This window comes from Pelobates fuscus, chromosome 4 (genome assembly GCF_036172605.1).
Source record: "Pelobates fuscus isolate aPelFus1 chromosome 4, aPelFus1.pri, whole genome shotgun sequence".
NCBI lineage: Eukaryota > Metazoa > Chordata > Amphibia > Anura > Pelobatidae > Pelobates > Pelobates fuscus.
Genome location: NC_086320.1, coordinates 56,658,908 through 56,685,085, shown reverse-complemented (window position 1 = coordinate 56,685,085; position 26,178 = coordinate 56,658,908). Strand labels below are relative to the sequence as shown.

At 43.1% G+C, this 26,178-nt stretch overlaps 1 protein-coding gene across 1 annotated transcript; it reads right to left on the bottom strand.

Annotated features, from left to right (window-relative positions):
* Window positions 1-427: 427 nt before the first annotated feature.
* On the bottom strand, window positions 428-8,973 carry LOC134607752 (cytochrome c oxidase subunit 6C). The gene is made up of 4 exons (XM_063450296.1): window positions 8,869-8,973; window positions 2,805-2,936; window positions 2,343-2,478; window positions 428-507 (listed from the first exon to the last, which is right to left on the bottom strand). Exons 2-3 carry the CDS (start codon window positions 2,916-2,918, stop codon window positions 2,356-2,358), a joined length of 237 nt encoding a protein of 78 aa, XP_063306366.1. The 5' UTR covers window positions 2,919-2,936; window positions 8,869-8,973; the 3' UTR covers window positions 428-507; window positions 2,343-2,355.
* Window positions 8,974-26,178: the final 17,205 nt, after the last annotated feature.

Here is a 26,178-nt window from a genome sequence, read left to right as displayed (position 1 = left end):
TCTTTAAAGATAAAGCATGACGACATAAGTAATGTTCAATAATATAGGCTCTTATATAATATTTTAAAATTGTCACCACTATTTCATATAAGAGGTTGAAAGAAGATAGGAGGGGAAGATTACCAATTAGAACTTTAACAAAAGACTTTGCATAGAGAGATAGCATTTAGTGGTACTGAGGACTAATGTGGGGGCTAGATGGTTTTATTTTCATCATTCACTTGCTTAGTTATTTGCACATATTCCTATAGAAGGCATTGGAAATATGGGAAGGAAAAATGCTTCTCATCTCTTAACTGTAATGAGCTTACATACCAATTAAAAAAAAAAAAAAAAAAAAAAGTTATTCAGTATTACATTTGACAGCATTTTTAAATAATTTTTTTTGGGGGGGGGGGGGGGAAATTAAAAAAAAAAAAACAACAACTGGAGAGTGGTCATATTTTATTTATTGTTTTACATCAAGTATGGCCAGCACTGAAGCCTGCTTCCAAGGGTCCAAACACACTGCATTAAAGAGAGAGAAAAATAAATTAATTGCACAATATTATTGGTGGTTTGAGCATGTACAGTATTTTTTTTTACACAACTCTTCCAACATTGTAAATCTCAGTGTAAACACCTGCTCACTGCTTTAGGCAACAGTTGATTCGGTCTGTTGGCTGAGCTGTAACCCAAGGGGTAGAAATAATGTGAAAAGAAGTGGTAGAAGCACCAGTAATAGCCAATTCCTCAAAAAAATAAAATACAATTAAAAAAAAAAAAAAAAAAGTGTATAGCTTTGCACAGCAAGGGATTCTGGCGGGTGTCATTTAGGTGCCCAATATTTAGATCTCTTGTAGAAAATGTAGTACAACCTTAAGAGATTACTTGAAAGAACTAGTGTGCTGAAGTTTACTAGAACAGATTTTACACTGCAATATTAAATAGAGCAAAATGGTTGGTTGTGTTACTCCCTGGTCTGTACAATGTTTGCAGGAAATTCAAATTTGAATCTGTTCTATGTAACATTGTAATGCATATCTGTATAATGCATAAACAATGACCTCCAGCTTTGAGTGTCCTTTTAAATTTGGGATTATAGAGTTAGAATGTTGCAGGCCTCAAGCGTTTTATTTATATTTAAAAAAAAATAAAATAAACCAAGCTCACTCCATGCTCCAACTCAAAATAAATGCCAAAAATGATGGTTGTGTACACTGAAAGCACCATACTGGCTGTGCAAGTAAACTTTTGTTCATTATGTGATCACTTACTGAACTGACAAGTCCATAAAAACACATCTTTACATTTGTTATATGATGTGATATGCAATCTACTAAAATGAAAAGGGCTTTATTTTTTTATTACTAATACAGAAACTCAATGCCACACTTTCAGTTGAGCGACACAGGTTTTAGATGAACCACCGTCTTTCCCTGAAAATAAGACCAAGTCTTATATTAAATTATATATCCCCCCCCCCATAAACCCCAGTGCGTTTTTCAGGCAAGTCTTATTTCAGGGGAAAAACTGAAGCAAGCATAGGCTAGAAAGCAGGTCTACGTTCAGGGGAATTCCCCCAAACGTAGACCAGTTCAATAGTGCATGGAATCCCATGGGTAAATGTTCTGGGAAACGTCCCAGAACGAATTAGTTTACTTGCAAATGGAATCTTGTGAATCCATGTTTGGGGAAACTTCCCTGAACATAGATTAGCGAACTAGCAACTAGGGCTTATATTACGAGCATCCCCCGAAAATAAGATAGGGCTTATTTTGAGGGGATGTCATATTTTAGCAGGGCTCCCTAGGGAGTTACTATGGCAACCACAGTGCATGTGTTTTGGTTGCTATGCTTGGGATAGCAGATGGACAGTCAGGTCTTTTCTGCACTCCCTTATGAATTCTTTGACAGTCTATGCCAAAGAACAGATTGTCCGGTGGGAGAAAGTGAATGTAAAGCTATGGTTTACAGAATGTCTAGCACCCTATAAAACATCTAGAGGCAGTTTCAGCATTCATGGTTTTCATTTACTGAGTAATACACAGCATGCTTCAGAGAAGTCACAAAACTACTAGTGTAAGCGAGGACTTTGCTGCTACAAACGACTGCAGCCAATATACTACTATAAGGGAGTTTTCCCACCATTAATCCATAAAAAAAACAAAAAACTCATTGCTATTCACAAGGCGTGTACATTATACCAGTGATGCTACGAATATGTGCCAAGGTAAAAATATTTTAAACCCTGCTGCAATGGCAACTGGAAAAACCAGTACAACTCAATTATTGGACAGAGCAATAAAAGGGTTTTGTTTAACAAATACCAGTTGGAAACACTTCCGCAAAACAGTACACACCTTTTATATTGTATTATTCTCTTGGTCGAACACAATGAAAAACACCAGCTTGCTTCATAGCTTCGTATTCCTTTGTGGCATCAAAGTTCTTGTAATAATCTGCATATGCTCTCTTCCTTGGCTCTGCAACACCAAACTGAAACAAGCAGTATAAAAAGATTAGTGCACAAATAGACTTGTAGTGATGTACGACTCCTTTCTAAGAACAAAGATTAACTAGACAGGTGGCCACAATAAAAATATACAATATGAAATACAACCAAAGTTATGACAGTTGAGTGGTTTCAATTTACTTGGAAAATGAAACCAATTTTAGGATGATGCATAAGTGTTCACAGTTCTAGTGAATTTGTAGGTTGGAAATTAAGATCAATACGCAAACTATGCATGTGCAAGTAAGCACTGGCAGCCAAGATTTAGAACGGCATTCATACAGGAGAGGTAAATAAATTGTGTCATTACCTTGTACAAAGCTACAACTCCTAGAGAGACAGCAAAGGCGCCGAAGATGTGAAATCGGAGGCGTTTACCCAGAAGGCCTCTCATTTGAGGTTTAGCTAGCAGAGTTGATGACATGTTGAGTTTTCTGTGGGCCTGAAAAACATTACTGTTATCTCAATGCAAACACAAAAGGAGCATCATGACAAATAGAAGCAAGGCAAACACGGCACTGAAACCCACTCTGTAGAGAGATGCTTTTGGCCCTAACAAATATAGAGAAACAACCAACAGTGGAAATAAGCAGTGAACATTAAGGTTCTAAACTAATACCTACTGATGTAAAGACTGGAACGCAGCCAACCACAGTTATTGGACTTAAAAAAAACAAAAAACAAATAATTAAAAAAATATATAAAAAAATATAAAAAAAATAATAAAAAAAAAAAAAATCACACTACAGGATTAGGTTTCCGATAAGTTCGTAACCAATGGTTATTGTACATAAGCCACCATGAGAGATATAAAAAGGACTTTAGCCAGTTGAATGGGAAGCAAACATTTACAGCTATAGAGTGATAAAACTGGCCCAGCTGTAAAGTTATCCAGACACCATAGCTAGTTTACTTTATCGGTGCCCAGAGGGTTCCTTTAACCGGTCACATCCTAGGCAGTAAATAAATCATTCATATCGCCATTGCTGAAGGGTCTGGGTATTACACTAATCTAACACCTATCTTCTGTTGCTGCCCTCTCTGATGCAAGTGGCCTGCTTGGGAACTTAACCACAGTTGTGTTTAAAAGCAGACATACTCCAAGGAATCCATGTATAAAATGGAATAATGAGGTAAAAAAGGTGGTTTGCTGTTGAATTAAATTGTATATGCCCACCCAAAATCCCTTTCAGGACTTTCTTATTTTGAATTAGAGCATGAAGTAACTCCACATTGTTAAAAACGCAAGTTTAGGGGCGGGGCCTGACCGCCGACGGGATCAGACGTGCCTGTCTGAGCTCCCGCTTCAGGGCCTGTAAATCGGAGCCAAAAGCAACCATAATCACTTACTGGTACCCAGGGCGACCTCCAGCTGCTGGGGCACAAGGAGATACCCCTCTCGACCCTGACTGGCACCCAAAGTAACTCGACGGGGCCCGAAGTGCACTGGAGCTTGAGCCGGGAAGGGACGGATGCTCTCCCGGTTCTCCGGCCGGCGTCTCTCTCACCGCCCCTCCCCCCCCCCTTTTGGACCGGGGGGTTATCCCGGTCTCCATGGGCTGCTACTGCTGTGCTAATCTGGGCCCGACAACCACCCTGCCGCAGAAAAGCTCACCGGGCAGTGCCCCTCAAAATGCCCGCCGCATGTCAGCCATGTGCGCAACGCGCCAGCACAAACAAGCTGAACGCGGGAGAGACTACCCAACACCAACCGACCATCATGACAGCCTGCCCAAGGAATCGGCTGGCTGACAACAAAGTGCAGACTCCGGAACAATCCACCATCAACCAGCAGAGAACCAAGGGGAGCAAAAAATGCGAGACCCCACTGGACAATCCATCTAAAAACAGACTCACTGCTGCACTGCTCAGACTGCATCTCACCCAAAAGAGGTACCTGGCACGAAAGCCATCGGCACGGAGAAGCCGCCACCATAGCCAGACCCAGCATACCCGGACACCCTACTACCCCCTATCAGAGGAGACCTATACCTCATTTGTGAGGGAACGTCATTCCATGCTCCGGGAGCAGAACTTCTTTACCCGTGGCAATGACAAGCCACCGGAACACTGCACCCTGCGGACACTTAATAGCTCCAGCTGGATCACAATCCGAGACATCAGATGAACGGGGACAGGCAACCAAAGCGCCTATCCCACTTAGACCTCAGATACATATCTGCACACACAGACCCACCGACGCACCACAACACAGAACAGACACACACGCGATAACACATCGCTGCGCCCGAACTAATCGCACCTCACTGCATGACACCCAGATGCTGCTTATAATTCGACACCCTGCCGACTGAGGCTGCGATTCCACGCACGACACAGGCTGATACCCATGGCCCCTTAAATCCCGGGACCAAACACTAGCCAACCCACACCTACACAGAGAGGCACTATAGCCCAAAATATACAAGTTCCTGCCGACAGGCATCACAGACACCTAGCGTAACGCAAGTAACACAAGTGGGGCGAAATGTAAACTCACGGTTTTACCTATTGTATACTATGGCTATTTAGACCTGCTATCACTGTATAAAATGCATGTCCCTCTCTTAAGCATAGTAAAACATAGTTAAGCATAACTATATTAATGTCGAGATACTAAAGCGATGACACAACATTAATTTCAATCATAAGCTACTGTACCTAAGCGACGAAGTGATCCACTATGAGTAACCTTCATAAAAAATGTGCAAGTTATATCGATGTCCTGAAAGTGATTATATGCTTTGTAAACTCTCTGGCTTGTTACCTGCTTTTGGGGCGGAACAAGCATGTATGTAACACTACGCACAGTAAAAATAAAGAATTAAAAAAAAACAAAAAAAAAAACGCAAGTTTATATAATTATCAATAGCGAGCTACTGATTGGCTTAGAGCATCTGACCGTTCTAGCCAATCAGAGGTGCCCCTGCCTGGCAGCACACAGCACTTCCTGTAAGGAAGATTTAGAAGCCAGGTGCCACCTGTGGGACCTTGAGATCGGTGCTGGGAATCAACTTTTGGGGTTAAATTAGTCGAGAACGAGTTAACCCCTTAAGGCAGGGCTTGACAAATATGTTTTGAATCTAGGAGCCAGCTAAAAATGTTAGGAGCTAGTAATTTTCAACAAGCAAAATGCAAGGACACTATAGTCACCAGAACTATTTGAGCTTCAACCTCATGGCAGACCAGTCAAAACTTCCCCGTGATGGTGATCCAAAACTACCAAATGGACCTGGGTGATTTTTGGATATTTTGATCACCCAGATCCCAGCTATCCAGGGATATGACTTGTGGGGTTTTGAAAAAATTGTTATACTTTTCTGTTCCTGGAGATAATTGTGTTTCTACAGTTCCTGACTATCTCTAATGCACAGAGGAGGAGCTTACTGGCTGTATAAATTTGATGCCTGTGCTGCCATAAAAAAAAAAAAAAAAAAAAAATTTTTTTTGCCTTTTGATTTATTTGCATTTTGTATGAGGAAAAGGACATTTGTGACGGTGATACCCTGGCAGACCGCCACACCACGCTCCTACACGGTGCATGTGTCAACCTACTGAGAGCCTATAACTGAATAATTCCATAATAAGACACCTTTAAAAAACAATTGATATCAAAATCCAATTCCCCAATGACGTCACAGTGACACAGCCGCAAATACTAATACTGTGTTACCTGGATGAATAATGCAGATGAGGGCCCATCTGGACACATTCCATCAGAAACAAAGGTTTCTTTTTGGAGTCATACACAGACCAGAAGACACATTAAAAATAAAAGGATTGTCAAGGACGTTGGAGATTTGTGGCCCCTATAAATCAAATAGGAAGAATGGCCACCAATCCTGTGTTTCTGATTATGCCACGTTGGCCTATAATTTAGTAACTGAACATAAGACACAAGAGTGACAGGGAGAGGAAGCATGAAGTGCAGGCCCAGATTCTCCCTCCCTCTCCGGCTTCCTGCAGCCATGATCCCCAATACACAGAGTGACCGGAGATCCTAATAATGCCCGACCCCCAATACACAGAGTGACAGGGAGATCCTAATAATGCCCCCCAATACACAGAGTGACAGGGAGATCCTAATAATGCCCCCCAATACACAGAGTGACAGGGAGATCCTAATAATGCCCCCCAATACACAGAGTGACAGGGAGATCCTAATAATGCCCCCCAATACACAGAGTAACAGGGAGATCCTAATAATGCCCCCCAATACACAGAGTGACAGGGAGATCCTAATAATGCCCCCCAATACACAGAGTGACAGGGAGATCCTAATAATGCCCCCCAATACACAGAGTGACAGGGAGATCCTAATAATGCCCCCCAATACACAGAGTGACAGGGAGATCCTAATAATGCCCCCCAATACACAGAGTGACAGGGAGATCCTAATAATGCCCCCCAATACACAGAGTGACAGGGAGATCCTAATAATGCCCCCCAATACACAGAGTGACAGTGAGATCCTAATAATGCCCCCCAATACACAGAGTGACAGTGAGATCCTAATAATGCCCCCCAATACACAGAGTGACAGGGAGATCCTAATAATGCCCCCCAATACACAGAGTGACAGGGAGATCCTAATAATGCCCCCCAATACACAGAGTGACAGGGAGATCCTAATAATGCCCCCCAATACACAGAGTGACAGGGAGATCCTAATAATGCCCCCCAATACACAGAGTGACAGGGAGATCCTAATAATGCCCCCCAATACACAGAGTGACAGGGAGATCCTAATAATGCCCCCCAATACACAGAGTAACAGGGAGATCCTAATAATGCCCCCCAATACACAGAGTGACAGGGAGATCCTAATAATGCCCCCCAATACACAGAGTGACAGGGAGATCCTAATAATGCCCCCCAATACACAGAGTGACAGGGAGATCCTAATAATGCCCCCCAATACACAGAGTGACAGGGAGATCCTAATAATGCCCCCCAATACACAGAGTGACAGGGAGATCCTAATAATGCCCCCCAATACACAGTGTGACAGGGAGATCCTAATAATGCCCCCCAATACACAGAGTGACAGGGAGATCCTAATAATGCCCCCCAATACACAGAGTGACAGTGAGATCCTAATAATGCCCCCAATACACAGAGTGACAGGGAGATCCTAATAATGCCCCCCAATACACAGAGTGACAGGGAGATCCTAATAATGCCCCCCAATACACAGAGTGACAGTGAGATCCTAATAATGCCCCCCAATACACAGAGTGACAGTGAGATCCTAATAATGCCCCCCAATACACAGAGTGACAGGGAGATCCTAATAATGCCCCCCAATACACAGAGTGACAGGGAGATCCTAATAATGCCCCCCAATACACAGAGTGACAGGGAGATCCTAATAATGCCCCCCAATACACAGAGTGAAAGGGAGATCCTAATAATGCCCCCAATACACAGAGTGACAGGGAGATCCTAATAATGCCCCCAATACACAGAGTGACAGGGAGATCCTAATAATGCCCCCAATACACAGAGTGACAGGGAGATCCTAATAATGCCCCCAATACACAGAGTGACAGGGAGATCCTAATAATGCCCCCCAATACACAGAGTGACAGGGAGATCCTAATAATGCCCCCCAATACACAGAGTGAAAGGGAGATCCTAATAATGCCCCCCAATACACAGAGTGAAAGGGAGATCCTAATAATGCCCCCAATACACAGAGTGACAGGGAGATCCTAATAATGCCCCCCAATACACAGAGTGACAGGGAGATCCTAATAATGCCCCCCAATACACAGAGTGAAAGGGAGATCCTAATAATGACCCCCTAATACACAGAGTGACAGGGAGATCCTAATAATGCCCCCCAATACACAGAGTGACAGGGAGATCCTAATAATGCCCCCCAATACACAGAGTGACAGGGAGATCCTAATAATGCCCCCCAATACACAGAGTGACAGGGAGATCCTAATAATGCCCCCCAATACACAGAGTGACAGGGAGATCCTAATAATGCCCCCCAATACACAGAGTGACAGGGAGATCCTAATAATGCCCCCAATACACAGAGTGACAGGGAGATCCTAATAATCCCCCAATACACAGAGTGACAGGGAGATCCTAATAATGCCCCCAACACACAGAGGGAGATCCTAATAATGCCCCCAATACACAGAGTGACCGGCCCGGGGTGGGAGCAGTTCAGACCCAGGTCCTCCCTCCTCTCTCCCGGGTTCCTGTAGCTGTGAGCCGGCTCGGTGACCGGCTGACCTTGGAGGGGGGAGGTAGTCCCCGCAGGGCCGGTAGGTACACAGCCCATGGCCCCCACTCTCCCTCCCCCCGGCCGGGTGTGACATTGCCCTCACTGAGAGCCCCCCGCCAGGTGCTCTCACCTCTCTCGCTGCCGCAATGTCCTTCTTCAATGAGACCTTCCTCCTCGCGCACCGGAAAAAGAACTGCCGGTCCCGCCCCTTCCGGCCTCAGACGGGGAGCGAGCAGGGTCAGAAAGGACAGTGTGTGCGCGTGCGCGGGGGGTCACGTGATGTGTACGTGCTGTGCGTGCCCTTTGAGACACGCGGAGAGTGTTCCTTAAAGGGACAGTAGTTATGGCTCCAATGGCTGTTCCAACTCAATCTGAATTTCACATTGTAATCCAAGATGAGGGATCTGCAAACAATGTAACTCCTTAGCCCTTATTTCAGTTCTGGTGAAAAGCACAGTTTACAATGAGCCATATTCGTTATATCAAACCGCCTGACTAGGGCTGCCATTCTCACAGATACATACACACAGCCATTCATACAGATACATACAGACACACACACCCATTCACACAGATACATACAGACACACACACAGCCATTCACACAGATACAGACAGACACACACACAGCCATTCACACAGATACACACACACCCATTCACACAGATACACACACACCCATTCACACAGATACATACACACACACAGCTATTCACACAGATACATACACACACACAGCTATTCACACAGATACATACACACACACACACACACCCATTCACACAGATACATACAGATATACACACAGCCATTCACATAGATACATACAGACATACACACAGCCATTCACACAGATACATACAGACACACACACAGCCATTCACACAGATACACACACACCCATTCACACAGATACATACAGACACACACAGCCATTCACACAGATACATACACACACAGCTATTCACACAGATACATACAGCCACACACACACCAATTCACACAGATACATACAGACACACACAGCCATTCACACAGATACATACAGACACACACACAGCCATTCATACAGATACATACAGACACACACACAGCCATTCATACAGATACATAAAGACATACACACAGCCATTCACACAGATACATACAGACACACACACAGCCATTCACACAGATACACACACCCATTCACACAGATACATACAGACACACACAGCCATTCACACAGATACATACACACACACACAGCTATTCACACAGATACATACAGACACACACACACCCATTCACACAGATACATACAGACACACACACAGCCATTCACACAGATACATACAGACACACACACAGCCATACATACAGACACACACACAGCCATTCACACAGATACATACAGACACACACACAGATACACACACACCCATTCACACAGATACATACAGACACACACAGCCATTCACACAGATACATACACACACAGCTATTCACACAGATACATACAGACACACACACACAGATACATACAGACACACACACAGCCATTCACACAGATACATACAGACACACACACAGCCATTCACACAGATACATACAGACACACACACAGCCATTCACACAGATACATACAGACACACACACAGCCATTCACACAGATACATACAGACAAACATTCACAAAGATACATACAGACACACACACAGCCATTCACACAGATACATGCAGACACACACAGCCATTCACACAGATACATGCAGACACACACCCATCCACACAGATACATACAGACACACACACAGCCATTCACACAGATACATACAGACACACACACAGCCATTCACACAGATACATACAGACACACACCCATTCACACAGATACATACAGACACACACACACAGCCATTCACACAGCTACATACACACACACACCCATTCACACAGATACATACAGACACACACACACACATTCACACAGATACATACAGACACACACAGCCATTCACACAGATACATACAGACACACACACACACACATTCACACAGATACATACAGACACACACACAGCCATTCACACAGATACATACAGACACCCACAGCCATTCACACAGATACATACACACACACACACCCATTCACACAGATACACACACACAGCCATTCACACAGATACATACAGACACACACACAGCCATTCATTCACACCGATACATACAGACACACACAGCCATTCACACAGATACATACAGACACACACACCCATTCACACAGATACACACACACACAGCCATTCACACAGATACATACAGACACACACACACAGCCATTCACACAGATACATAGACACACACACACACCCATTCACACAGATACATACACACACACAGCCATTCACACAGATACATACAGACACTCGCACAGCCATTCACACAGATACATACAGACACACACCCATTCACACAGATACATACAGACACACACACAGCCATTCACACAGCTACATACACACATCCATTCACACAGATACATACAGACACACACACCCATTCACACAGATACATACACACACACAAACACACCCATTCACACAGATACACACACATACACACAACCATTCACACAGATACATACACACACACAGCCATTCACACAGATACATACAGACACACACACACCCATTCACACAGATACATACAGACACACACACACACAGCCATTCATACAGATACCTACAGACACACACACACAGCCATTCATACAGATACCTACAGACACACACACCCATTCACACAGATACATACAGCCATTTACACAGATACACATTCCAAATGCTCATGCATTGCCACATACACACATTTTGCACATATAGACACTGTGACGAAAGCACCTTCGTCACTGGTACTTGGAAGGGCCTGCTTGCCAGCCTCTTGCCCCAGAATTATGGGCCCTGCAAAAACACATGTTAAAAAGTGACTTCCATGGAAAAACCAAACCACTGAAATGATCTGGGTGATTTTTGGATATGTTGGTCACCCAGATCAGGGCTATCCGAGAATGTGACTCTTGTGGGGTTTCCATGGATCTTGGGTTTACTTTTGGGGTGTATGTTTTTCTGTAACTGGAGATAATTGAGTTTGTACAGTTTCTGACTCAATTATCTCTCAGAGTGTATTGCTTGTATGTGCCTCTTCCCCTCCCCCTTTTTCCTCTCCTATTGTTTCCCCAGCAGGGCGTTGTCCCAGGGACACTGCCAGACCAGTTTAAACTGGCTGCTTTGTCCCTCCTCAATCTCCCATCAGCCCTTGCTATTGTCTGACCCCACCCTTCCTTGTACTAAAGGGCTCTATGTAACCTATTGTATGTAAATGAGGCTGTTGGGGGTTTAAATGTATGTATAAATTGTAAGTGCTTGCTTGCATTAAACAGACTTGTTCCACCCTTCATGAAGTCTTGGCTCATGTTTGGGGGATGGGAGAACCACACTCTGGGGATTGCTATAGCAATTTATTGTTAGAGTTGTTCCTGTTCCTGCTCTCTGGATTACAAGAGAGGCCTACCTACTGGACCCTGGTCTTGGGTCCAGAGTGGGTGTAAGATGGTGAGACCCCAACCAAGCTGCAGCGGTTCGTGGGGTCTGCGGTGGTTATGGTGTCTAGTAGAGTGCTTGGAGCCCTCGGAAAGCACTAGGAGCATCCGTCAACAGAAAGTACCCAGTCGGGGTTCCAGGCGTTCCGTTACAGACACACACTGCCACAAACACACATCGTTACACATATACACAAACATACATACTGCTATACACATATAATATACAAACAGCCACTGAAACACCCACGCTATGAATGTGACTAGAGAGGGTGACAGAAATTGAAGCATCTGACCCCATGGTGACCAAGCTACTTGGTTTGATGGAAACACATACCAGGTCATGGTACCCGTGGCAGGAATACCGAGCCAACAACCAAAGAGCAGACTGGGCAGATAACCTACGACAGTTTGTACAAGAGAAAACAATAGAGAGGCCAGTGTTGTTCTAAGGCATTGATTGTCAGGAACTAGTTGTGCTATGGCATAGAACCCCCCTCACCCAATTCTCTTATCCTATACCCAACCCTTCTTTGAGCTCTTTTCCTTAAGTCCTCTTTGCACACCATTTTCTCCTCTTGCTCCTTGAAACCACAAAACTCCACAATGTAGAATGCTAATGTAGTTGTGTACACAGTTTTTTTTAAACTGCAGCCATCCCAGGGGCCCTTTAATATACTTTTTTAATATTCCTATATATAGGTACTCTTACAATTTGGGGGTTTCTACATGGTTAAAGCGACATACGTCTGTAATTGTCAGATGGAGTTCTATGTTTAAATAATGAATAGTATGTGTGCAAATATACGGGATACGCTTATTAGCAATTGCATGAGGACGAGGCAGTGCTGTGATTGTGGTGGAGCCGCTCACTGTTTATTGTCTGTGGTATTTGCTGAGTGTGTGTCTGTCTGACATTTTGTTGTTTCTTTGTACACAATAACTTTAAATAAAGGCTGCCAAAAAAAATATGTACACAAACAGATAATGCCATATACAAACACACAGACACATACTGTCGAACACATCTAAGAACTGGCACACGCAGATACAAATACAACTGTACATTGAGTATATTATACCCAGCTAAGTTCTTCATTAGCCACCCTCCTCTTTAACTACCATTGTGCTGGTTGGGTGCAAGGGTCCAAAGCTGCAGGTCTTTCCATTCACTCACGCGTGACATCCTTCTCATGCTTGGATGAAATAATCTGACATCATTTTTTTTCCAGCACTGCTACACAAGAGGACAATAGAGTCTGTGAGTATAGCATGTTAAGGGGTCCCGTATGCCTCAAATCCAGAATTCATGGGTCAATATGTACAGTTATGAGAAAAAGAAAGTACACCCTCTTTGAACGTTATGGTTTTACATATCAAGACATAATAATCATGTGTTCTATGCAACTATATTCCTTAGCAGGTCTTAAAATTAGGTAAATACAACATCAGATGAACACCACATGCCATATTGCACAGTGTCATAGTTTATGTAACAAAAATAAAGCTAAAATGGAGAAGCCATGTGTGAAAAACTAAGTACAACCCAGGGCCGGACTGGGAAAAAAATTAGGCCCGGGCATTTTTCAATCAGAGCGGCCCCCTAAGAAGGGGGCGGGGCCAGACAGGGTGTGTTTTGTCATCACTAATGACAAGCACAGCCCCTCTCAAAGTGAGCATGTTAGTTCAATGCGCAGAGCCCCGCTGAAGAGCTCTGGCATTAGAAAAAGGCCCTGAATTTGTTCTGCGCAGCGCAAGCAAATTTAATAACATGCTTGCGCTGAGTTTGCTTTTAAATTGTCTCTGGTGTCTCCACAAGTGGGATACCAGAGGACAAAAGGGCCAGAAAAGTGTATGGTGCATGTGTATGGAGCCTGCTTGTGGGATTGCGTGTGTGTAGAGTGTGGTGTGGTATTGTGTAAATAGGTCAATTTCATTTGTGTTTGTGGTGTAATATGTGTGGCTAGGGGCTGTAGAGAGTGTGTGTATAGGGAGCATAGAGTTATAGGGGATGTAGCGAGTGTGTGCATACGGGTTGAAGTGTGTGTGTATAGGTGACGTAGTGTGTGTAGGGGTTGTAGAGAGGGTGTGTTTAGAGAATGTTGTATGTGTTTGCTGACAAGGAATGTAGTGTGTGTGTAGGAGATCTACTGTGTAAAGGACCCAGAGTGTGTATAGGAGATTGTGTGTGTGTGTGTGTGTGTAGAGGATTAAGAGTGCATATAAGGTAAGGGATCTAGCGTGTATCTGGAGCGTAATGTGTGTAGTGGTGCAGTGTGAGAGGTGCTTTAGTGTGTGTGTGTATATATATATATATATATATATATATATATACATATTTGGACATATTGTATGCGTGAGGGGCGCAGTGTGTGTGTATGTAAGAGGGGTGCTGTGTGTGAGGGTGTTTTTATGTGCCGTCACATTCTAGGTTTCTAATTTTCTTTGTCTGTTAACTCACTGAGGGTTATTTTATTTATATATATATATATGTGTGTGTGTGTGTGTGTGTGGGAGTGTGCTGTATATGTGTGAGCGAGGGTGCTGTGTGTGTCTGAGGGTGCTGTGTGTTTGGGTGCTGTGTGTGTGTGTTTGGGTGCTGTGTGTGTGTCTGAGGCTGCTGTGTGTGTGTCTGAGGGTGCTGTGTGTGTGTCTGAGGGTGCTGTGTGTGTCTGAGGGTGCTGTGTGTGTCTGGGGGTGCTGTGTGTGTCTGGGGGTGCTGTGTGTGTCTGGGGGTGCTATGTGTGTGTGTCTGAGGGTGCTGAGTGTGTGTCTGAGGGTGCTGTGTGTGTGTCTGAGGGTGCTGTGTGTGTTTGAGGGTGCTGTGTGTGTTTGAGGGTGCTGTGTGTGTTTGAGTGCGCTGTGTGTGTTTGAGTGCGCTGTGTATGTTTGGGTGCTGTGTGTGTGTCTGAGGGTGCTGTGTGTGTGTCTGGGGGTGCTGTGTGTGTGTCTGGGGGTGCTGTGTGTGTCTGGGGGTGCTGTGTGTGTGTGTCTGGGGGTGCTGTGTGTGTGTGTGTGTCTGGGGGTGCTGTGTGTGTGTGTCTGAGGGTGCTGTGTGTGTGTCTGAGGGTGCTGTGTGTGTGTCTGAGGGTGCTGTGTGTGTTTGAGTGCGCTGTGTGTGTTTGAGTGCGCTGTGTGTGTTTGAGTGCGCTGTGTGTGTGTCTGAGGGTGCTGTGTGTGTGTCTGAGGGTGCTGTGTGTGTGTCTGAGGGTGCTGTGTGTGTGTCTGGGGGTGCTGTGTGTGCCTGGGGGTGCTGTGTGTGTCTGAGGGTGCTGTGTGTGTCTGAGGGTGCTGTGTGTGCCTGGGGGCGCTGTGTGTGCCTGGGGGTGCTGTGTGTGTCTGGGGGTGCTGTGTGTGTCTGAGGGTGCTGTGTGTGTGTCTGGGGGTGCTGTTTGTGTGTCTGGGGGTGCTGTGTGTGTGTCTGGGGGTGCTGTGTGTGTCTGGGTGCTGTGTGTGTCTGAGGGCGCTGTGTGTGTTTGAGGGTGCTGTGTGTGTGAGTGTGAATGTATATTTTATTTACATTTAAATATATATTTTTTATTAATAAAAAAAAAAAATATTATATCCCCCCCTCCTCCCTTCTTACGTTTTAGCCTGGAAGGAGGGGGGGAGCTGTTCTGCCTGTGGGGAGAGGGGGATCCGTTCTGCCTGGGGCTGGGGGGTGGGTGGGTGCCGTGCAGCTTCCTTCCCTGGTGGTCCAGTGGTGAGAGTGAACTTTAGCCTGAAGGCTATAGTTCACTCTCGCGAGATCTGTGCGTTGCCGCGGTTACCGCGGCAACCCTCAGACCTCGCGAGAGGACCCGGCGGAGCTGCTGGCTAGAGCTCCGCTGGTCCTCTCGCCTGCCTCCCTCCCTCACTCCCTCTCTTGCCAGCGGCCGCCTGTCAGTGTCTCTGGGCCGGTGAGGGAGATCTTTGATCTCCCACCTACCCATGGAAGCACACAGCAGGGCCGGCGCTCGGGTAGCGCTGGCCCTGCAGAGACTGGCAGGGGAGATCCTGTGATCTCCCTTGCCGGCCTCGGCCCCACGGCCATCGCGGCCCACCGGGCATTTGCCCGGTATGCCCGATGGCCAGTCCGGGCCTGGTACAACCTTACTGCTTTCATAGAAATTAACACAGCCAGGTGCTGCTAACCAAATGCCTTTGATTAATTGATCATCAGCAAGTGTCACCAGCTCTATAAAAACTGAAGTCAGAGCCGATACACCCCAAGGTCAGACCATGCAATGCTCAGAGAAATCACACACACAAAAAAGTTAAATCTCAGACTCTACAGTCATCAATTAGCATGTTAACGTTTATGACAGTACAATTAGAAAAATACTGAACAAGTATGGTTTGTTTACAAGGGTTGCCAGGAGAAAGCCTTTTCTCTTTAAAAAGAAAATGGCAGCATAGCTTAGGTTTGCAAAGTTGGACAGATGAGACAGACGAAACCAAAGTGGAGAAGTTTGGCCAAAATGCACAGCGCCACATTTGGCGAAATCCTAACATAGCATATCAGTAAAAACACCTCATACCAACTGTTAAGCATGGTGGTGGAGAAGTGATGACTTTGGCTTGTTTTGCGAGAGAGGGCCAGAGGGCCAGAGGGCCAGTCTTGAGTCAACCATGGACTCCTTTGTATACCAAAGTATTCTAGAGTCAAATGTGAGGTCATCTGCCCGACATCTAAAGCTTGGCCAAAATTGGGTTATGAAACAGGACAATGATCCCAAGCACACCAGCACATCTACAATAGAATAGCTAAAAAAATAAAAGAATCAAGGTGTTGCAATGGCCCAGTCAAAGTCCAGACCTCAATCAGATTGAAATGCTGTGGTGCTCTTAACAGAGCTGTGCATAAATAAATGCCAGCAAACCTCAATGAACTAAAGTAACGTAAAGAAGAGTGGGCCAAAATTCCTTCACAACGATGTGAGAAAATGATAATATCATACCCAAAACGATTACTTCAAGTTATTGCTGCTAAAGGTGGTTGCACAAACTATTGAATCATAAAGTACACCTATTATATCTATACCCAATCAGTGCAGTCATGGCTTCTCCATTTTGGCTTTATTTTTGTTAAATCATGACACGGTGTAATATGTCACAGGTTGTTGTTCATCTGAGGTTGTATTTATCTAATTTTAAGACCTGCTAAGGAACAGATGATTGTTATTATATCCTGATAAGTAAAAAAAAAAAAAAATAGAATTCAAAGAGGGTGTACTTTCTTTTTCCCATGACTGTACATCTCCCCAACAGGACCTTTTAAAATTTGCAGGCCCCAAAGGACAGCAGGGCCTCCTAATGGAGTACTGACTGAATCAACTAATGATTGCCCTAGTCCTGACAGTTGGAGGTCATGGCCAATCATCCTGGGTTTGCACTCTGGGTCTCACATCTAAAGGGTTAGCACAAAGCAGATCCCCTAAACTACAGCACAAGCAGGTCAACAGAGACACTCGCAGACTGGGTATGGCACAGAAGAATTTCAGCCTATGGGCAGAGAAAGCTTTAGGAGAGTTCTTTATATGTTCTGTCCTTAAGCTGTCAGTCAGTCTTGTGTGCATTCATGCCAGGAAGACAACTCCCGTGCGTGACAGTGCCCCATCATTTTGGTTGTTGCCAGTGACATACTCCTTTTACCTACATCAAACCTCACAACAGCCTTGGTTTACTATTATTGGATAAGATTTCCAAATGGTTTAACATTTTTGGATAAACTTTTCACGCTAAAACACTGCACATACAGATTCCAGGCACCGCACCATGACCACTTCACATCACTGATGTTTATATGAAATACTCCCCTTTTTTAGCATTTACCAGACATCCTACTTTTATTTTATTTTTTTTTAAATGCACAATGATTGCTTAGGTTTAAAGAAAAATAATGAATAATGATGGATGTTTCTATTTTATCTACTCATTTGCAATTTGAGAACTGTGTCACATGCATCATATGTAAAATAGGTTGATAACAGGTTACAGATTATTTTAAATGTTTTATTATTTTTTCTTTAGATTTTTCAGGGCTTTGAAGTTGTAAATGTTTTGTTTTTTATTAATTTGTGGTTTGCATAACTATATATTGCAGAGCTCATGGTCATAAAACCTACAGTAAAGCGTAGTGTGTGTGTATCGCAATGCTCCGCAACAATAAAACTCACAGTAATGTTTGTTGGGTATCATCGTAGAGGTCCATATAAAACTCACAGTAATGTTTGTTGGGTATCATCGTAGAGGTCCATATAAAACTCACAGTAATGTTTGTTGGGTATAATCGTAGAGGTCCATGTAAAACTCACAGTAATGTTTGTTGGGTATCATCGTAGAGGTCCATGTAAAACTCACAGTAATGTTTGTTGGATATCATCGTAGAGGTCCATGTAAAACGCAAAGTAATGTTTGTTGGGTATCATCGTAGAGGTCCATGTAAAACTCACAGTAATGTTTGTTGGGTATCATCGTAGAGGTCCATGTAAAACTCACAGTAATGTTTGTTGGATATCATCGTAGAGGTCCATGTAAAACTCAAAGTAATGTTTGTTGGGTATCATCGTAGAGGTCCATGTAAAACTCACAGTAATGTTTGCTGGGTATCACTGTAGAGGTCCACATAAAACTCACAGTAATGCTTACTGGGTATCATCGTAGAGTTCCATATAAAACTCTCAGTAGCATGCGGTGTTAATAACTTCATTACATTTGCATATTTTTCTTTACTGAAAACTCCAGCAGCATAGAAACATAACAACCAATCAGAACAAAAGTTATGGTGCCCATAAAAGGCCCTATCTATGACATCACTTTGTTAGTAAATCGTGTGTAGACGGTGTATATAGATTTGGTGTCTACATAGAGGACACCTGTACTGGGCAGTCTGGTATGTGTCAGTGGTAGTGGTGTGGTCCGGGTTCACCACAGTTGTACACCAGAGCTGTATGCACGGTCTAATAGTAATCAGTGATAAAGTCGAGGCGTAGGCCTCCGTGCATGTGATCGGGGTTCTCCCCGGGTGGTGTGCCGTGGTAACCCAGAGGACACCCACATCAAAAGTAATGGTCTATGAGTGACCTTGCATGCATATCTGGGAGGTCACCCCAGGTGGTGTGCCATGAAAAATTACCCAGAGGACACCCACATTAATTTGTACGGTCAGGTACAGTAATACAGTATGACCCTGTGTAGGGTATAGTAATATAGTATGCCCCTGTGTAGGGTACAGTGATATAGTATGACCCTGTGTAGGGTATAGTAATATAGTATGGCCCTGTGTAGGGTACAGTGATATAATATGATCCTGTGTAGGATACAGGAAATCATTCAGTCTCCTGTAATGCTTGCATGCTTTGTATACATATATTCCTAAAATGGTATGTGCATGACACTGTTGCCAGGTAGTATATTCATATAGCCCAGGGCTGTGAGAGCCATGAGGTATTTCACATAGCGAATGTAGATATAATGGATGTCTTCTAGGGGTTCACATGGGAGGATAATGTACATGTGGAGCCCGGCGATCGGGTGATTCCCGATCCGCCAAGCAAGCAGGGAAGGCGGCTGTCGGGTATCTCGCGAGCCGCGAGATCCAAGATGGCCGCCGCCCGCGTGTGGAGGTGCGCAACAGGTTCGCAGTCGCGTGGCGAAAAAATAAGAAAAATTTAATAAAAACGCTGACTCAGCCTCCCTCCACCCGTCCCCATACAGTCCCCTGAATATATGATGGGCAGGTCCGCGAGGCGAGCGCGACACGGGCAGTCGTGGCACTCGGGGACCGCCAGGCAGTAACAGTGTAAAACACAAAGGGGGAAGACTGAGGAATAAGGTGTAAGGGACAGGTATAAGAGGGCCAGGTAGCAGTAGTGGAAATATAAAGTAATTATATAAATTAAAAGACAGTGTAAATAAGGGCTGGATGTAGGCTGGAGCATCAAAGAAAGAGGAAGTGATGTCATAGACAGGGCCTTTTATGGGCATCATAACTTTTTTCTGATTGGTTATGTTATGTTTCTATGCTGCAGGAGTTTTCAGTAAAGAAAGATATGCAAATATGACGCCTCCTGTCATGTGGTAAAACTCATTGTTTTGAGTGTAATGCTAGAATAATATAGAACTCCACCGCAACAAACCTCACAGTGTCTGCTGTGTATGTGAATGCATCATGGAACTCCATAACAATAAAAATATCCATTATATATGAAAGGAGTCAAAGGAGTTACCCAAATATCTGTAAGATGTTAAAATATTAAAATATTAACTGATGCTCAATCTGCCAGGATAGAACTCAAAGATTAAGAAAAACGTTACTTAACAGCATTCATACAGGCCATTATTTGGTACACTATCTGAGACCTAATGGAAGTCTAAACCTTGCTCTGCTTCTATCCCTGAGCATCATTTACCTTCTTTGTATTCAGTTGACCTTGACTTTGTCTTGTGTCAGGACAAGGACACCCTGCGTATTCTCTGGACACACTTTGCAATCTCTGTAGTTATTAAAAGGGCCAGCTTGCCTCATGATTGACACTTTGGACCACAATTGGTCCAAATCACAGTGCCCTGTAAGCAAGTTAACAAATGGATAAAATGAAGATTACAATGGCTCAGAATTCTCGGAGAAGTGTGAATTGAGTGTTAACACTGAATAAACCTATTGTATCTATTTGGAAATGGAAATAATGGGTTAAACTTTGATGGGTTTATTCAACCCGGTTTTAGATATTTAAACATTGTACCGTTTAGCAGTTACTTCACTTAATGCTTTGATAAAAATTGGACAAATCTGTTCAGTTGACTTTTACATGTGCACCATTTCATAGCACAAACAGTTCTGGCAATAAATATCTCTTTTCACGTTCTCAGTTAAATACAGATTTATTGGAGTTGGTCATACTCGATATAGTGTTCAACGAAAGAAAAAGAGCGTCACTTTTTCCCGGTAAGAGGCACAAGACGGTAACTATGCACAGATCGCAACAGGGTATTAATTACTGCAGTTCGCCAAAAAGATTTGTAATAAATGTAAATGAAACCCTAGAACAGCCTCGGCAAGAACACGCTGTTGACTCCAAATTAAAAACATTCATGAAAAATATAAATAATTAAATATCACTGTTGGAAGAGTTGCTTTTGAAGTTAATTCTACTCAATTATAGCTGGATTCTAGAATGACAACGTGGAAAAAATCCAGTGCAAATTTTGAAAATTAATTTCATATGCGTTAGGACACATTCTGTTGCACTTATCTGCAGGTTCATTCTCAGTTTGTATACATTTCACACATTTCAATACCTACAGAGGTCATAATGCATACACAACACACATACATCACGGTCACAAAGACCGAAAAGGTATTTTTGGTTTCCGTGGAACATTTTCTGGCACTCACAGAAATTTCACTCTTGTATGAAGCACAAATATATTTCACAGTATTTTACAATTGATAAAAATATGTGATGTTACATTTATCGACATAAAGTGAAAAGTGAATTCATGTTTTTATGTTTGGGCTTGGGACCGCCTGACTCTAGCTTACTGGGCACCAGAGTTAATGGACATGCCATGATCCTTTCATTTGTCGTCTAAGATGCTTGCACACCTCATTGCACAACAAAGAATGATATTGTTAGGTTGATCACCAAGTCTTCATGAGCTAGTGTTACCCTACAGCTTCCAGAAAGTCGAAAGAAGAGTAATACTGCGTGTTAAAGGGGTTGCAGTTGGTCAGGTGACACAAATTGATTTTAAACAGGGGGACTTGTTTCAGGTGGCCTAGACTAATGCACAGATGTCTGCAGAAATTCTTAATATCGAAAGACGCACCTTTCGTATCCCATTGTCAATTCTGAGCCTATACTTCGCCTGCACTCACACTGTTCAAATATAACTATTTTTGATGGATAATGAGAGCTTGCTTATTTTGATGTCTCTACCAGACAGAGTGCAATTAGATCCTGTAAATTATCTATGTTTTGGCAAACTATAAATAACAATGGTATGAAAGACCACTCACTTTTATGTTTCTTAACGGTGCAATGGCTCCGACTCCGACTCTGCCTTCCAGGATAAGTATCAAAGAATAAATAAAAAACATGTTCATCACTTCTTATTTGTGAAAAAAATAATAGTCCTTTATTGGCAATACAGCAACATTTTGACTGTGTGTCGTTATCACAGATTGCCACATTGCTTGATAAAGACACACAGTCGAAATGTTGCTCTTTTGTGAAAACTCTTTTCCCAAATAAGGAGCGATGGACATCTTTTTGGTTTATGTTTTGACAAACTGATAGAAAACATTCAAACAATAACTGGGGACTCTAGCCATCTCTAGCCAGTTTGCTTCCTGACCAACATATTCATAGGGGTTAAGGTCCTTTAAGACCTCAGAAATCCCCCAGATAATTCTGAATCCAATTTTACAGATTGTGAACCATGCTTATTACGTCTATTATGTCCAGTTGTGGAATTATGTATGCAATTGCACACATGCCATATTTTACCAAGTAGTTCGCCTTCTCCCACCATATTGATGGTACTCCAGGTCAAAAAGTGACCTGCTCCCGTTGACAAAGATTTACGGACTTAATTCAAATAAGTGTAACAGAACAATTAGGATATTCTACAGAAAAAAAAACAATAATTATATTCCGATCAACTACGTTGTCTGGATAACGTCTCCCAAAAAAACTTGTACACAATGTACATACATGTTGCATACAAATTATTGAAGTATATAAAAAAGTATATAAAAATGATGAAGTGCTAAATTTGGATCATTGCAAATATGAATACACATTGGATAGCAGAAGATAAAAAAACAAAGCAGTAGATGGAACAATAAAAATATAAAAAATAATATGAGACAATATAAAATAATATGAAACAAGATACTTGATATAACTCCTCCGGGAATTTCAGTTTGAAGATCATAAACCTCATTCTCCTTGTGATAATTTAATATCTTTAATATTTCTCTTATATGCCGACCTCATTTAACCCTTTCGTTAACTCAGTAATAGACAGAAAGACCCATAAAGTATAGTTTATAAGTTTGAAGCTAATAATGTGGAGGGATATATATTTTTTTAACATTACTATTTCAGCATGTCATTGGTGTTTCTATTTTCCTACAAATCCTCTTGTTTAAAGTGCTAAGTGCATGGCCAACATATTTTTAAAAAAAAAACAACAAAAAAAACTAGATCATATTCTAGCCAAATAAATTATTATAAATTTGTATAGCTGCAATTGTCATGAGATTTTAAAATATATTTCTTATGAATACAAATGAACAGACCCCTGTTTATGGGAAAAATAAAATGCACTCTATGCAGTATATTTCATATTAAGACAGGTCTGTAATATACATTAACCATAACTGCTTCTCCGTAAATGGATATTTATCACCTGTAAAAGAGCTACAAAGTATGTTTTCTTTGTCTGTTATGTTGAGAAATTTTCAGCTGCAGCCATAAAGAACGAGCACAGCGATCAATTATATATGACGTTTTTCCATGCAAAATTTCATTTAATAAATTTCAGGCAACAATTCACCAAAACCAGGTAGCAACAGAAAGGCACACAAACGCAAGAAGGAAAAGACGTGTACGTTTTGAAAAATCATCTATAACGCGTTAACTTTTTTGCACGGAATTCTTCTTTTTCTTTTCTATATTTTAAATATTTAGCAACTGATGTCACAATCCAGTCCAGTTCTGGCAGAATCTTGGCACACCTTACATTGGAGGAGAAGACATAGAAATATTAGGGAATATTAATGAAAGTGTTGAGTTCTGAAAAATGATGCAAAGCACTAGATGTGAGACATTCACCAGTGAAAGTAGGTGACACATTCTTTTAGTGACCCTCCTTTTTAGTATGTTTGCACCATTGTTCAGAACACATTTTGATAAATCTCCCCCATTGTTTTAGTTTTTTTCACCCTATGCTCTCTCTGTGCTGACAACCAGCAGCAAAGTGTCTATTATTTGTTTAGCCATAATTTCCCATTTTCTCATGTTAATTACTCACATCATATATCCTATGCATATACATAACTTATTATTTAAGTTAAGAATAAAATATATTTAAAGGGAAACTCCAGTGCCAGGAAAACAATCCGTTTTCCTGGCACTGCAGGTCCTCTCTCCCTCCCACCTCCTATCCCCCGGTAGCTGAAGGGGTAAAAACCCCTTCAGGTCACTTACCTGAGACCCCGCTGATGTCCCTCGGCGGTGGTTTCTTCTCGCTGCCGCTCCTCCCAGTCATTACGTCGGCCGGTGGGCGAGACTGATCCTGCCCGCCGGCTGAGGAGACCTAGTGTTCCCCATAGGAAAGCATTGAAAATGCTTTTCAATGCTTTCCTATGGGGAATTGAGCGACGCTGGAGGTCCTCACACAGCGTGAGGACGTCCAGCGACGCTCTAGCACAGATAATCTGTGCTATGAGTTAGGAAGTTCCCTCTAGTGGCTGTCTAGTAGACAGCCACTAGAGGTGGAGTTAACCCTGCAATGTAATTATTGCAGTTTATAAAAAAATTGCAATAATTACACTTGCAGGGTTAAGGGTAGTGGGAGTTGGCACCCAGACCACTCCAATGGGCAGAAGTGGTCTGGGTGCCTGGAGTGTCCCTTTAAAAAAAAAAACCACAGAGGCCATCTTACCTTAATGGGTTAAACCCAGGGCTGCCATCAGAAGTTTTAGAGCCCTTTACACATTTTCAAAAATGACATATATCAAAGTCATTATTAAGACTTTGGGGAGATAGAGTATTAAAAATTGAAAATAAATGACATTTCCTCCATTCCAACTTTTCTTTTAAAATCTCATCCTCTCCATTCTTTTCTTTTCTTTTTTTTTTAACTTATTTTAACGCACAAACGGATAGGCCCTCTGGATTTTGGTTAAGGTGTGAAAATGGAGTGAGACGTTGTGTGTTTTTTTGTCCTTTTTTTATATTTCTGATTTGTTTGAAAATTCTCACATGTAGGCACCTAATGGTTTTTTTATTTTTATATAAAAGGCACTTTAGAATTTATATGACACATTTTGGAAAACAAGTAAGTATGTTTTTTTTTTATGGTGATCTTTACATTAAAATGTTCTTTCAGGACTGCAATCCGCACAAATCCGAGGCATCCCGGGCTACCCTGTGCCACAAATACCGCCACGGAGCCCAGCAGACTCCACTGTAACCGCCGATGCCATTCTTTCAGACGCCCGGCTCCAAAAATAAACGCCGCGGCGGCAAGGCCTACCGGGCGGGAGTGAGGCCTCAGACCACAGCAGGGGAATACTGGCCCTGGAACCTCACAGACCTGGAGGACTGGTACCCCAGCGCACAGAACTCAGGTGAGATGGGGCGCAGGTCCCAAAAACCACCCCAAAGCACCCCGAAGCCACAGCGTGATATAGGCCAAATGCTGCTGGCCCCAAACGCAGGGAAGACCCCCCACGAAGAATCCTCGCCACCCTCAGAAGAGGGGGAACCGCAGGAAAGCCCACACCCCAGTCCCCATCATCCCACACAAGCAGAGAGGTCAGAAGCCACTGCACCGGCCTCAAAACAAGATATACAGGCAATGCTAACAGGCCTGCAACAGAACTTGAGACACATGTGGGAAGCAGATCTGGCAGTCCTAAAGCTAGATGTACACGCAGTGGCCTCACGCACCCAGGCAATCGAGGAGGAGGTCAAGGGACTGAGGGAGAACTATAAAATAATGGGGGAGAAGCTGCACAATCTACAATCCACACAAGCGGCAATGTCCAGACAAGTCAATCTACTAGACGACAGAGGGCGCCGCAAAAACATCAAGATCAGGGGAGTACCTGAGACGGTGCCGCTGGAGGAGCTACCGCACTAT